This window comes from Pocillopora verrucosa, chromosome 6 (genome assembly GCF_036669915.1).
Source record: "Pocillopora verrucosa isolate sample1 chromosome 6, ASM3666991v2, whole genome shotgun sequence".
Lineage (NCBI taxonomy): Eukaryota > Metazoa > Cnidaria > Anthozoa > Scleractinia > Pocilloporidae > Pocillopora > Pocillopora verrucosa.
Window position 1 is genome coordinate 24,437,443 of NC_089317.1, and position 16,146 is coordinate 24,453,588.

At 35.8% G+C, this 16,146-nt stretch overlaps 1 protein-coding gene across 4 annotated transcripts; it reads left to right on the forward strand.

The window, feature by feature from the left end:
* The first annotated feature begins 1,505 nt into the window (after positions 1 to 1,505).
* Positions 1,506 to 15,683, forward strand: LOC131798221 (neuropeptide FF receptor 1). 4 transcript variants are annotated; one of them, XM_066168664.1, is made up of 5 exons: positions 1,506 to 1,520; positions 2,884 to 3,029; positions 5,133 to 5,244; positions 8,695 to 8,799; positions 14,429 to 15,683. In XM_066168664.1, exon 5 carries the CDS (start codon positions 14,539 to 14,541, stop codon positions 15,634 to 15,636), a length of 1,098 nt encoding a protein of 365 aa, XP_066024761.1. In that variant the 5' UTR covers positions 1,506 to 1,520; positions 2,884 to 3,029; positions 5,133 to 5,244; positions 8,695 to 8,799; positions 14,429 to 14,538; the 3' UTR covers positions 15,637 to 15,683. The 4 variants fall into 4 exon arrangements, with proteins under 4 accessions (XP_066024761.1, XP_058971862.2, XP_058971863.2 ...); XM_059115879.2 differs by lacking the exon at positions 8,695 to 8,799; XM_059115880.2 differs by lacking the exons at positions 1,506 to 1,520; positions 2,884 to 3,029 and having other exon boundaries at positions 4,918 to 5,244.
* Positions 15,684 to 16,146: the final 463 nt, after the last annotated feature.

Below are 16,146 nucleotides of genomic sequence, written 5' to 3' on the forward strand. Positions count from 1 at the left end.
GATTTCACGAAGAATCTTGTACTACAAATTATTTTGGGGTTTCAAAAAACGTTATTTGTGGATCCAATGATCATGATTTACACAGAATTTGTAATTGTGTTTAGATTTTTTTGAACTTTTCAAAAATTGATTTATACGAACAATTTTAGTGATCAACAATATCTTATGAAAAATTGTGCATAACTTTATGAGAGGAAATGTAAGTGAGGATTCAAACCTCACATCATTCAATCTCACTATAATGTACTCAACAACTGGGGTGTAAAAAGTTTGGATGACCTTCCTTGAGGATTCAAAATTCAGATCTAAGCTGAATGCAAGGAAAACAAAGATAGTGTTAGCTTGATCAACTTTCTTGAGGATTTAAACCTCATCGGACTTTCTCATTTGAATTTCAAATGCTCTGCCAGCTGAGCCCAGTGAAACTTTCTGAGCTGACCACAGTGAGGATTCAAACCTTAAATCTTTAACTTTACAATTTTTTATTTTTATTTTTAAAATTTTTTTTTGAGCTGAAAGCAACAGGAGCAAGAACATCTGATGATCATCTGGCCCTATTTGATGATGCCGAACACAGCTAGTTTGTAAGCAGACGGTGCAGAATATTCTTGGCTTTTTTATACTTCTGCTCTTGTAAAAGATTTTAGATTAACGAAAAGGAATAAATGAGATAAAAATAATGATGGCAAAAATGGCATAACATCGAGCAAAACCGTTTTATTTTAGAACACTAATATTTTTTGCCGCCAAAGGCAACATCCAAACCCCTTAATTTCTCACCGTTTTGTCGCCAAGTTTTCAGATTAACAATGAAACGCCGGAAATTAGTGGAATTTTGTTGCAGTTACTTATCCAGCCTATATAATTTAAACGCACTATTGATAATCTACGTTCGTAATCAAGCGCTATCTTCCAAACAGAATTGCCATCTTGTCCATGCTCAAAAAAGTCACTCCCTAGGATTTATTTCCATGCAATTTTGGGCTGGAGTGAAACAGTTTTTAGCATGGAATTTCCTGCAGCAAGAATAGGTAAGAAATGGTTCAATGAACGCTATTTTCGTGTATCGCCGTCTCCAAATGATGCAAGACTGGGAATGTCCACAGCCTTTGATTGCAGACAGAATTCTATAGAACACGCCCACAATTTTTTTTATTATCACTAATATTTTTCTTTCTTGATAATCCATTACCTTTTTTTTTCTTTCTTGGTATTCTCTCTTGGTATTCAAATTTAGTGGTCCGCCGCTAGAGCGCTGAAGACGGTGAGCCAACATCAAAATCTCGGCATCAATGGAAGTATGTTACACTTGCGTCTTCAAAAACAATAACGTAGAGATATCGTAGAAGATGTAGATACATATCAATCGTGCCGTCTAAATATTGAACGAAGACGCATACAGCGACATTATCAATTTTTGTAATAGTTCAACTGTGCTCCGTGCGTGAGACTAAGCTGTCCTTCGAGGAGTACATTGGGTTAACTGTGATCTGCAATAACAGATTGAGGGACTGAGAAAGGTACGAGGTTTGGTCAAAGTAGCCAAACAGGCCCGTTTAAAAAACAGGAAACGACAGATTTCCGATCGTATAACTACGGAGAAGTATTAAGTATGTTTCAATGTGTTGACATCATGAGAACTGATGTATCCTTCCAAGTTTTTTTTTATCCGCCACACTTGACACGTTCGGCTCACTTGTAATTAATCAATCCACACATGTAGTTTTGAATTGATTAGTTTATGTATGATGTAGATTGCAACAACAATCCTGGCAGTTAGAGCGATATCATGGATCTTTTTATCTCAACTCAATTTTTTTACGTCTTTTCCATATTGAAATTGTTAGAAGGAATATTGTTCATCCAAATATAACAATGTCAGGACCTGTTTCCTGGGTCACACGGCTTGTAGATCGCTGTAAAGCGGCCTAAAAAGGACGATCTGCAATAATGCTATGTCCGTAAACAGGAGACTGTGAGAGATAAATACCTCAACACCTGTTGAGTATATTTCCCGTATAACTTCAGTTTGATCACGTCTAAGGTACGTATAACTTGCAATAAGCGCTTTTTTTGGGGGTTAAAGTTCGAAACCAGCGGCCACATCCGTCAGCTTTGTTTTTAAGAAAATAAAAATCAAAAAGTATAAAACCATGCACGTGAAGGTTTAAGAAGAGTGAATAAATAAGAAGAGAACATGCTTATAGGAATCGCTAGAAAATATTCTGAGCTGAGGAATACCAGGAGCCCATCCCTTGAGTGATGGGCCTGCAAAATAGTTATTGACTGAGAGGTAAGGCCAAACGGGAAAACGCTTGGCTTGAGGTCATGACGTAGTCATATATTGGAACAATTCCCAAATGACTTGAGCCATGATATGCTTAAATACATGCAATACTGTCCCACCAGAGCCGTTACTGACCATTGCTACCTGAATTGATTTGCGATTTGTTTATTCCACGCACACAGGAAGGGGCTAAATGATAGTTCAGAGCGAAAAAGTTGCAGATTGGGAACGCATTCTTGCGCGACCTGTCTCATTCTTGATTATTCGCTCTGCGTCCTATTTGTGAATTGAACTTCCGGAAAGTGGTCAGCTCTGCAATGTGTTTAGGCTCCCTGTCGATCTTTTTTAACGGCAAGTCTGTCGCCAAACCGCCAAAGAGTACCAACCATGACTAGCATGGCAGGCGGTGAAGTGGAAAAGTGAAGGAATTCGGGGTGTGAGTGAAAAGACCATCTGAAAGAACACAAAAAAATAAATTGTACAAATACGTGGAGTTCATCAATTTAGTGTTGAAATATAACTTAAGATATTGGATATGTTTTCAAGAAAACATTCTTGAATTAATCTTGTTAATCGTTAATCTTTCGAATGACCAGGTCTACGTGTGCTCCTACGATATCAGTTTTCTCGTCTGGCGGAGACTTACGCAGGTTGAGACTTACATGAACCTGGAAAATTTATAGATTGAGTGGCTCGAATAAACCTGGTATAATAGATGGGTCAGTCGGATGAGAACCATGAGGTAAGTTTTAACAATTTTCAACAACGACAATGAGGAGCATAACAAGCCCACTAGTGAGGATGTCTGACACGAATGGAAATCTGTATTTACTGACGTACTGCTCTGTGAAGGCTCTACAACTAGAGTCAATGAGTTTTTTTAGATGTGGACAGCAAAACACCTTTTCTAGGTTAGCTTCAATTCATATGGCAAAATTACAGTCACGAATCACCTTTAAAATTTGTGGATAATGCTTGATGATAAAAGCCACCACGGAGCCAAATAGCCGATATAATAAGCATCAAAATATATACGTGTAGGTCCCTTGTTCTGTAGGCTCTAACTTCTAAAACCGAGCCAATAAAACACCCAGCTGTCAAAGTGGATCCCTTTTGCTCTATTAATTCTAATCTGTTGAGCCCATTCGCTGCCGAACCACAGAAGTTTATCTTTTTCTTTATACACTCAATTTATCTTCTCATTCCTTCAGTTTAGAGGGAGGCTCTTTGTTCATGTATAAACTCAATCCTTTTATTTCAGAATTCTTTCCAAATTTTACGTTCAGCCTGGGACATTAGTCGTTTCACTGAAGAGTTACTGAGACACTTCACTAACTTCTTTCAAGAATTTCCTTGTGTGTTGTTCGTAGTTAAAAGACCCTTTTAGGTCTTTGGACAAATTTTCGCGGGTTTTCTGAGCCGTTCAGCCCGGTTTTATCTTATCTTGGTTTTGCCCTCCATATGAACTAAAACCATGCTAAACGATATTAAATCAACCTAGAAAACTCACTCATTCCTTTATGATATTTTGCCCCATAAGTAACATAAAAATCAGTTGCATATTAACAATCTCATTTTGCGATCTTGGGCTACCTGTGGACCCAGCATGTCGCAGATAACACAACTTTTCTACTCCTCAACCCCCTCCTCCCCACCCACCCACTCCTCCCCCTCCCAGGCTCACTGCTTTCTTCCTTTTCCCTCACATGACTGGGGGATAAGCTAACTCAAATTAAAACGCTGTTGTTTTAATTAATAACCAATGTGCATCAAGAAAACCGTAATAAAGTCCTATAAATATATTTTAAATAAAATGATGTGAAGAGCTAATTTGTGTTTAACAGCTGCGTGTATCCCAAGCTGAGACACAGATGTAACAAATGCAAACACTCAGACGTTGTGCAGATCACCTGATTGCGTTAGTTCCACTAATAAGTGGCTGATGTTTCTATTCTTAGCTGGCAATGACTGATTTATTTCACCATATCTTTTAAAGGTTTCCAAAAATATATTTATAGCAATCGTAAAAAAAAATTAAAGATACTTAGTTTGTCATAAATTATTCTAATTTCGTGATTATCTCTCATTTCTTTGTCTGTAATTTTTTTTTGCCACTGAAAGCGTTTTTTATTTTTCTTCATATCTACGGTCTTCAGATTAACGCTGTCTAGATCAGATTCGTACTGCAATTAATATGGGACAAAACTTTGCGCGATTCACGAAATTCAGAATTTCACTATTTAGCTGTTGAGTTACCATGAGGAAAGCTGTTTCTTTAAGTATTCAAACACTTCGTCGAAATTTCCAGAAAATTCGTCATTAGGACTAGAATTGCCTACAGATATATTCTAATGAGATCATAATTGAGGCAGAGGACAAATGATTTGTGGAATTTTGTACATCTCAGGCGAATGTGAGTATTAGATAAATCCTCCTTTAATTAAAAACGGAATTATAGGCTCAACGTGAAACACATTCAGACAATATATAGAACAGCTTTTGTTGGGTTTACATTCAGCGCAGAAAAATCTTCGATAATTCGGTTTTCTTTTCCCCCTGAGGAGTAATTTCCTCAGATGTAAAAAAACTGTTGAAAGTCTCGAGAAACATATAATGAAATACATAGGAAATAACTGCCTGTTTGTCGGTGTAAGGGATCCAATCATGTCTGTTTTCCTCAGCAAGGGACTTCAACCGCGTTGACCAACTGCAGTTCATAATTCGCTTCACCTGTTTTGAATGGGAATATAAAATGCGTCACAAGCAATTTTTTTTAACGACACAACCGTTTAAAAATTTGATCTACAGTCCTGTCGCTGGCTAATATGTTTATTCTGTCATTCAGATCTACATTCCCAATGCCATCCTGCACTACTAGAGAAGAATTCCTTCAAAAGGTAATTGAGCTTTCTGCAAACAGTTAATCTTCCTCAATTCAAGATATCACTCATATAGAGGTGAGTTGAATCAGAGATCTTTGATTTCATAATCTTTTTATTTTTTTAGTCTGTTAGCCTTTTCCATTTCTAGCTGCGATTAGCTTTAGGAACGTTGTTTTGTCTCAAACACATTTAATTTGCATTTTAAGGTTAGATTGCACACGATACATGTACAGCCATCAACTCACCGAAAATGCCACAAATTCAAAAATTAAGTAGCAACTTTAAGTGTTAATTTTTCATCATTCTTACTGAGTATAAAAAAAAAAGAAAAAAAAAAAAAAAAAACCAAGAGGAAAAATTGATGAGAGAAAAGAAACGCTTAGTTTGCGGTGATTTCAAGTACTCTGAAGAATCATCTTTTGTTCTTCGGCTCTTCGTTTTGTATGAATATTCTAGTTAGTATTCTGTATAAAATTTATTTTGAAACAAAATAGCATTAAGTATTAAGCCATAAAATCCACCGATGAGGTATCAGTAAGCTAGCGCTCGTCGAGATTAGCGAAAAGCTTGAACGAACACAAACTTTCATGTCAATTTCAAGGGGATATACAAAGGGTGCATTTGATGATTGTTATCTTTCCGTGATAAAAACATTCAGTAAAGAAGGTATTTTGTTTATCATCATTTACATATTTTTTTCATCTGCAGTTCAGGGAAAAAAATGGTAAAAAGTTTTCTCTTGAAAGTAAACATAGAGACAAATTAATGGCTTGCCCAGGAACAATTGACTTGATCTAATTTTTTTAGATTCATTTTAAAATTCGTATTACTGTTTCATATTAGTCGTGCTGAGGATGCTAGTGAGTCATTATTAATTCAAGTTGTGGTGAGCCGCACGCTGTTATTCTTGTGAAACTTTTCTTAAATGCAAGATGTTAGAAAATAAACCACGACAAATATCTTGAAATAAGTACAATTTAATTTTGAATCCAGGCAGAAAGGTGAATTCTGAATATTCACGACATAAAAAAATGCAATAGTAACAAAAGTAAATTTTTTTTCATAACTATAGGTCTGAATTCAGTTTGAAGTGGGGTGCAATTTTTTTTCGGGATGTAGCACTTGCAGTTTTATTCCGACCGATGGAAAGCTAAAAATGAGTGCCTACAAACTTTTTAACGGAAACAAAAGCATGATTTTGACTCAACTAGGAGTTTTGGTTTAGAACCAAAGGGAGTGTGGATGGTGCAGGTAAATTTTAGGATAATTGTACAGAGAAAAGGGGCAGGGGATATCTAGACCAAATAAGGAGAAAGGGTTGTTGGAGGCTATTTTAAGATAGTCTCATCATTGCCATCATCGAAGGCAAAAAAACCATCAAATAAAAAAGCGAAGCAGACAACAACAACAACAACATAAGCAACAACCAAAAACGACGACTTCTTTAAATGGAAAGTTTTTAAAAATGTATGAAGTGCTTTAAATATTACCTAAACACTCAGCGAATCTTTGGGTGTTGAATACTATCTCACCTCGCGACTGCTCGGGAATAAAAACACTTAATGAGCTGGCTTGTCTCCTTTCCAACTCATATTCATTCAGCTCCTATGCTGTGGAAATAGGCGCCAGTTTCATTCATCAGAGGAAGACCGCCATTGAAAGGAAAAACTTTTTATTCCCAAATAAAATTCATATTTAAAGAGAAGTTTTGGCTAAAAAAGTCTCTAGATTCGCAAGTAATCGAAATGTTCGAAATTTGACTTTCAAATGCAAGGAAATACGAAAGGAAGAAAGAGAAAAATGGCCATAGTGCCACCCTAATAATAACAATGTTGGTAACAATTTTTTTAAAGGTATACCTTACTCTTTCAATGTACGTGTATTTAATAGCAATAATGCACATTGACATGCTATATGTTTTATATTAAAATACAGATGAATAATTATAACAATCACTAAAAATATTTACAAAAATAATGATAAAATCCTTAAAAAATCGAAAAATACTTTAACTTGTCAAATAAAAATATTAACAATAATGATACTGATGATAATAATAATAATAACAATAAGGGGAAAAAGGTAAAATGTTGCGTAGATCCACGAGTGACTTATTTTTAAATTAAAATTTCGTCTCTAATATAAAAGAATCATACAAACAATTATAATATCATATCATCGATTATAGTATCATAATGATGGCAATAATTGTAAAGATAATAATTATGACTTAACAATAGTAATAGTATTTATAACAATAATAATTACAATGATGATGATGATAACAATGATAATAATGATAATAATAATAATAATAATAATAATAATAATAATAATAATGGGTGAGAGAAGAATGATATGGTCTCTTGAACACAATTGGCTTTTGAACAGCGTGCCTGTACTCGCTGCCTACGCCACTAGATAAAAGAAAACTACAATCAAAGATGCATTTTTTTCTGGAACGCTTATTCTTACCACTTCTAAAATGTTTCATGTTTCACTTAAGGAGAGAGAAATATTCTTTCCGTAACAAGCAACAAATTGGAGCTCAGAATAAACCTTACAGGATACTTCCATTTCGGGAAGTAATTTTTCCTAAAAAGTTTTAGCGCACCCAAGCAACGCAACTTTTTGTTTGTAAACGCGAATGTCAGTATGCCTACTAAAATTAATTCTTATTCAAATAAAGATATAGCAAGGCTAAGGTTTTGTGTGAACAAAGCAAGAAAAAAACCATGGGTTGAGTTTGATTGCACGGAACATTGTACCAGTTTATTTCATTGACACATAGTTTCTCATAGTGCGTTTGAAAAGTCCTTCTAAGAGGTTTATAGGTACTACGATAAAGACTCAGATAATTTTAAATAGACAATATATTTTCAGTCGCTTAAATTGAATACATTTCCCAAAAACTTAGAGATGTTTTGGTCGTGTTTACTTTGTAAAATAAATACGAGAAAATACAGTTGTTATTAAAAAAAATTATAGTCATTTCTTTGTAATTGATTTGTTGAACAACTGACGAAATTAAGACGCCTAGCTTTTTCTACAGACATACACCTAGTATATTTTGAGTTATTTCCTAAGCATGAAGTGAAAACACAACATTATGGTGTTGGACTCCCGAAAATATCGGAAGGATAGTTACAATTAACGAATTAATTAGCATTTACATTACCGACCGTAATAATACCGGGGAAGCAGAATCGACAGATTGAATTTGTTCATATAAAATCTATCTTCACATATTCTAAAGACATTTTGCATTAAAAATAAAATTCAGACAGAAATAGAAGCAATTCATTTGAAAACCTAAATACAGAAGCAATATAGAGAAATTAGAAACCAATGCGGCGAATTCATCTCAAGAACCAATACTGTAAGCTTTTAGCAATTGAAGGAACCTGTCATTAGTTAAATGAATTAAAATTCGAAATGGACATCTCCATCATTGACATAAGAGCAGAAGGTTGACTGCATTGTTAATTACACCGTGAGTGCCAAGTCGCTTTTTATTTTTTATAGTAGAGCACTTCCACGTCGAAGCTTTCGCCGTCTGAATCGCGAACGCAACGTCAAATAAACCAAATCTGAAGGCCATACCTGAGCCAGGAGAATTGATCTCGAACGGTTAGTATATAATGACTATTGTTAAATTTATATAGGTTGCGAAAAAGTTATTTTTTTTTGGACAAACATTTCGAAGGAAATAGGAAAGAAAAATAGAAAAAGCGAGGACAATGGGTCTGTAACATTTCACTTAACTCTTTTTCATATTTATATCTTGCAACAGTGATCAATCTAGCATTATACAGAAACACTTGAGGTGATGCTGATTTTAAATCTGTACTTCAAGGGACTACTTTTCACGCGCCTTTATCCTTTCATCAACGACAGCAGAGTGATACGTTACGCAATTTTTGAAGCCAAAATAATATCATAAAAAAACAAAATCTAGGCAACAAGATTGCTCATTTTTTTCAAAACAATTGCAAATTCTTTTAACAAATTTTTTCAGAGAAATGTTGCGTTAAAAATCACCAATGTCGATTTTTAGGGCGACAATGTGTGGTTGAAAATCGGCTCTAGAAATAATTCATTACTCTCAAAGGTACCGGCAATTTACTTGCGTTTGTATTGAGTGCACAATTTGTCTGATGGTTTGTATTTGAGACCCCTAGGCTTGCTTCCATCAGACCCCAGGAGCGGCGGTAGAAATAATTAGTAGACAGAAGTCAAAGTCAGGCAAAGAAAAATGAATCGGCTTTTACTAATTTGTTCTGCTGACATTCGATGTTTCATTTCAAATCGCTCTCGTACATTACTTGACAATCTCGAAGAGACTGCTTAATATAGCAACTTTAGGTCTCTTTTATTGCTAACGAACTGACCTGATTTTCAACGTTATCTCACCGCCGGTTAATATTAGAAAGCGGAATGGTATCTGATTATACATTGATTTTCATACCAGTGGAAGAGCGGTTTAGGAAAGAGAACTCTATGTTCAAGGGCCTTTCAATTAAAAAGTGAAGTTAAGGCCACGAAGAGATTTAAAAGAAACAGAAGAGGCTAAAACTTTGCAGCAAATTTCCATTAGTTTCCTTCGGAACAAAATTGTAAAATATATGTAATTCAATGGGAGGTAAAAAGAGTTTTAAAGGCATTAGTCTCGGAAAAATGTAAATGAAATAAACCGAAGATTCAATGTTTTTCCTTTTCGTTTTGTTATTGAAGGTAACGAAAGAGACCCTGTATTTGATTATAATGTTTGACAAAGGATAGTTTAAAATTTATTGATGAATAGTTCATTTGATGGACAATGATTATTTTACAGTTCAACGCAACCGCCCCAAAAGCTGACAATAAGCAAAGTATGTCGTTGAGTGCATCAAGGAGTCTTGTTAATCTGCTACGTGAATTAATCGATGAACTGAAATGTTATTGTTATTTATTTTTCGTGATATATATAATTAAATTTAATCTAACACTCCAGTATAATCCTTCCAATAGCTTGACCTCTTGATTGGCAAAGGTGAAGTGTCCCGCATGCACTGGGGGCTTTAATGAACGTTGAGCTTTACAACGCTTGTGTAGATATACAACTATGTTATGTAACTAGATACAAAAGTTGCGCTTGGTTAGCTCACGTTGTGCGGGATGTCGCGTGTTCAAGCCCCAGACAGAACTCAGGGTCTTAAAGTAACTGAAAACAACGGTAAATGGTTATAAATTCTAGTCTTCTCGGATAAAAACGATAAGCCGTCTCCTGCCTCTTCTCTGTACTGGTTAGGTCCCGGTGTTGTGGCCTGGCCGTGTCATTGTTTACAAAGGCCCCCATTTAAACAACCTCTGAGCGGCCAGCCTGTCTAAATATCGCAAACACATACACTTACAAATAACAGGTTACGAGGTGGGTAAGGATAATTATGTCATCCAAAATGACCTACATCTAGCATTTCACTAAAATAAATGATGTTAATTATGTGTGACCTTAATGAAATCAACAATTCACTTGAAAATTTAATTAGCTCTCCCCATGAATGATGAGAAACGGCAATTGAAAACAGAACTTTTTAGAAATCCTGCTAATGATGTCGTCATATCTCCAAATCTTAGCTGTTCTTTTGCCTTGGGTTCACTTCATGGCAGTTAAAAAGTATTATTTGTAGAACTGTCAACGGCGCTGTTTCGTATGTTCTATAACATCAAGGATTTTTGTACATTTTGTGCTGTTTGCCAATCATTAAAAGTAAACTGTCTTCGTAAAGTTAACCTCCATACAAGGATAGGACGCATGAAATCGAGGTTTGATGTCAAAAAAACGACTTTGGACTTTTAGTGGTATAAATCCACTCTGTTTCCTTAAATTCTATTCGTTTATTGTAAATATTATATTTCCTAGTGCGGAAAAAAAGGATAAATGATAATAAAATTCTAATAAAATTAATGAAAGAAAGGTAAAAAAAAAAATGATGAGAGCGTGATCATGACTTTGAAAGGCGAGGGATGGAAAATGATTATCAAAATATGGTGAGGAGTTATAAGAAATCAAGAGTTTGTATCGAGTTTGTAACTTGAAAATAATCTTTCTATATAATGAAATGAGGCAATGTTTAAATTCGGAAAGGAAGTTTTTAAAGAAAAGGGTTGTCAACAAAAACCTTTTTATTACCAAATTAACTGCGTTCATCTGAAATGATTAGATAAAAAGAAAGAACCTGTCTGTTTGCAGCACGACATTTTCGCATCACAAAGGTAGCAGTTCCTCTGTCATCTTGAAGAGAAATATGATGAAATTGATCATAATGATCAAATGAAATGAATGAAAAAGAAAGCTTGTTAGACGCTTTAAATTTGCGCCAAGCTTGAAACCTTATCAACAATGCATGGTATAACCTCATTTCGTCTTGTTCAATTTAAGTTATTCGTGAAATAATAAAAAAAAGTCAACAAGTGCTTTTTTTCTAGTGACTCTTGACACTTGGAAACTAAGACACTGTAACAAATTGGGATGGATGAACTCAAAAACTGCATTTATATTTTGATGGTAACAACATTTCATTCATTTTATGGAAAGTTATATCAAAAGAAACAAATCATGAAGTTGTCCAAATAATTCTTTGTACAGTCTAAGCCATGCAACAGTCTCTTTGACGATCAAAACATTACATTTTATCGCGAGGAAATCGGAAGAAGCGAAAAATTGAAATAGATATTTCTTGGTCATCGACTTTATTGAGTTTTTACTGAGTTTTTGATAATATGATTTCTCGTAAGAAAAAAAGAAAATTCTTTCAGTTAACTCTCTCTGTTGCGGACGAAAGATTATTGATTTTGGACGCAGAGAATTTCGAAAAGTTGTTCTCTGATTCTGTAAAAGTTTTACCAATGAACAATACCATTGACTGCTCTTACGGTTTTTATGTCTCTTTTCGGATATGCAAATGATTTTCTAAACTCTTCCTTTTTTCTGTCAATGGTTCTGGACTTCTTATACTTTTTTTTGACGCTTTCACTAATTAGAATGATTTATTAATTCCCTGCAGAGCTGGCAAGGTTGTTTACACACGTAGTATTTCCTCTTTAGACAAATCGATTGTGGGCAAGGTTCCAGTCTGTCGGCGAGAAACCGACTTTACTTTATATGGGTAAATCTACAAATTTTAATTTTCATTACCGCTGCAAAATAGATGAAAGACCCTTCTCCGCTTCCCACATGGAAGTGAAGCCTTTCCATTCGCTTCAGGTCCTTCAGGGACGTTATTGAAAGGGTCAACTCCTGCATGTGCAATTTTGCAGAGTACGGATATTCGAAGGTAATTATGACTGTTAAAGGATATTACCTTTGAGATAAAATCAATATTTTGGACGTTAGGTTTCCAGAATCGACAACTCAGTAGTGTTTCAACCACTAGAAAAAGAGAGATCTCAATCTTTCTTGAGAGGGGCAAAGTTTAAATTTTGCTATCCATATTGCTTTTATGAAAGTATTCTTGAATTTGCTTGCCGAAAGTCCTTGCCCGAAGGCCTTAGCAAAACTGACATGTAATTTTATACCTACATGTGATTTCATACCTTCTTTCCATTTTCATCGATCATTCGGCATGAAACTTCAAAAATTGGACGAAAAAGATCTAGTAAAAAAAAGAAACAAGGATGATCGCAGAGGAAGAGAAAGACTTATGGCTCTCACTAATTCTCCTAATTAATATTCAATTCACGTAGTTTGTCTTCTGCTCCAAGTACTCTTGTCATGATGCTGTCCACATCTGCTCTAGATACTTTAAATTGAAATTTTTTCACGAAATGTTTTAAGCACTTGATTGAGATACTTTGCATCATGTTGTTTTTTTTTCCAAGATTAAGGGGTTTCCTTTTAAAATCATCGACACAATTTGCCATATGAGCGAGGTGACATGTTTTTGACTGAGAGCAGGCTTTTAGCTCAATCGCTTTACGAAAAATTGACAATTCTGATCACTTAAGGTGAGAGCAATATTGGTTTGTGTTTGCAAAGAGTCAACAGTCAATTTATTATTCTAAATTATTGCCTCGCGGAGTTGGAAAAGATGTATGATTGACGTAGGGATCGCATGAATCTATGAAATATAATTTCGTCGGTAAAATCTAAATTATATTTGTGTCACTATCTCGATGAAATTAAGAGAAAAATGTTTTCAAAATAAAATTGCACGATATTCATTTGGATTCTGTAAGTTGTTATGATTGTCTTTGTTAAGTGCACAAATAAGCTAGTTGGTGGCAAGTATCTCGATTAAAACAAGTGAATCAAGTACCTTTAGTGTGCCGGCGCAGCGGCTAGTTACTGAACCAGATGTCGAAGAAGCAAGGCAAAAAGTTTGGGAAAATGAGAAGAAAATGTAAATAGAAGAAAGAAACAAAAATAAAACCAAACTAAGAATCATAAAGGAAATAAAAAAGCAAAAACAAACAACTACAGGAAACATAACAGAAAACAGAAATTTAGGGAGTTACATCGTGGTGTTATATACCACTCCTTGAAACAAAGGACTTTAAAGAAAGGTACCCCACAAACATCACGAGAGTGAACAATTGCTTGATTCTAGTAATCTTGATTACTTCGATTGTTTGCTGCTTCGCTAAAGGGATGCTTTTAATTCGCAAGCTATTCCTGAATTTGAACGTGCTGACTAACACATTACCAAGGGTCTTTGTTTGACGCCATATGTTAGTTCATCCAACTCTGTTTGGTCTTGTCGCTATCTTAGAGTAATCATCATTCTCTTGGTAAACCAAATTGTTTTTTATTTTTACTCTTATTTTTTTTACCAATTTAGTTTGTCTTACTTTATATGTTCACGTCCTTTTAAACATTCAAAACTACCTCAGCCTAAATAGGCAAAGGGAGATGTTAATCATGAACGTAATTATGGACCTAGTAATTGGACTTACTAAGTGGGGAATGCGAAGGTCTGGCATCGATTACTTGCGAGAGACTCTTTTTTTTTTCTTTGTCCCACGCTCGCGACAATAGGAATAACAGTTTTCTTCATACTTCCAGCTTTTCGCAAAACCTTGTCATATCAAAAAGGGGTAAGACTGGAAAATCAAACGGAGACAAGTATGACTCTAGATGGAGATCATGAGAAAAATTATGCTTGAGTTGTTCAGCCGCATAATCCAACTCTTACTACTTTATGAGTTTACATCGAGAATATTTAGCGGCGGCCGAGTTTGTTTTACGTTTATAACTGCTGCTTTGTTTTTACCTCTACAGCTCTAGCGACAACGAGTGAAGACCGAAGAAGCTACTCTTTGGGATTCACTGAAACCGGTTAACCTTCGTTTACGAAACTCCGCATTTTGGAATACCATTGAGGACCAGCAATGGGGACGAGATGGAACAATTCTTTGACTGAGAAAGAAATGACAATGACAAACTTATCAACATCCAAAGGCCCTCATAATATTGAGGTAACTCAAGCGCCCAACTCGGTGTCCTCTGAACTGAGAATAATAACTCTCACGCTCTATGCGGTTATATTTCTTGTAAGTGCAGTGGGAAATTCTTTAGTTTGCACGGTGATTTTACGACGGAAAAAGATGAAAACTGTGACGAACTATTTCGTATTAAATCTGGCGATTGCAGACTTGACTTTCACTTGCATTTGTATTCCTTTTGACATTCCTGTACAAGAAATGAACTACCGATGGCCCTACGGAGCATTTCTTTGTAAACTGTTATATCCCCTTCAAACACTCACACTATTTGCGTCTGTTTACACACTGACAGCCGTCAGTTTGTCGCGATTCTGGGCAATAAACCACCCTCTCCGTCGACAGCTTTCGACCAGAAGCGCGAAATTCATAATTGTGGGAATATGGATTGCGTCCCTCGTAGCTGTCACGCCATACATCAGTGTTTCCGAGAAAAACGGTGAGTCCGGAAAATGTGATGAGGAATGGCCGAGCAAAAGCGCACGAAAAACGTACACGGTTACGCTGTTTGTGTTTGAATATATATTTCCGCTGACAGTAATTGCAGGCGCGTACATAAGCATTGGCCGAGAGCTTGCCCGTCGCGCTAGGAACGGTAACCGTTACTTGCAAGACCTCCAATCCGAGGAGGCGAAGAAAGTTGTGCGCATGCTCAAGATAGTAACCCTTATGTTTGCTGTATGTGTTTTGCCAAATAATATTCTGTGGTTGTGGTTGGACTTTGGCGGAGCAGATGAAAAATACGACAGATTCTGGGATTTAGTGGCGCTTGGTAACATAATAACGTTTGCAAACAGCGCGGCTAACCCAATTTGCTACACGATTCTGAATGAAAGCTACCGCAATGAGTTCAAGGATCACCTCATGAAGATGTTCAACAAGATCATAGGAAAGCCATCTGGAGGACGAAGGGAACTTCTGCGAATGAATGATAACGGTGATAGTCAACGAAAGTTACGAACTGCTACAATGAGTTCCGCTTTCTAACAAGAAATGACACTTTTATACCGATGGAGTCCAGGCACAGCTTTTGTATCGTATTTTCAAAATTAAAATTAAAACCTTTATTTGTAACCCGTTTCACTCTCCTTCATACTTATCCACATTTGTGCTCGTATACGTCCGATCAAGTGACAAACACACCAAAAATAAAGTGGTTTTTAAGTAAGAGGTGTAAGTTTCTAAAGAAACTGTGGTGCTGCGTCGTTGGGAAGGTAAAACAGGTGTTAACAATTGAGTTGAAAACGTAACTTGGCCACCGTAAAGAGTAAAAAGGCTGACGTTTCGAGCATTAGCCCTGCGCCAATCGCTCTGACGAAGGGCTAACGCTCGAAACTTCAGTCTTTTAACTCTTTTGGGTGGCCAATTTACGTTTTCAACTCAGTTGTTAATACCAAAATACCTGATTTTTACGTAACAGAATTGTGACATTAATCAGCGACGCCTTAAGAGGACACGGAAAGCTAAAACTGCGAAACCCGCAGCTGCACTTTTTGT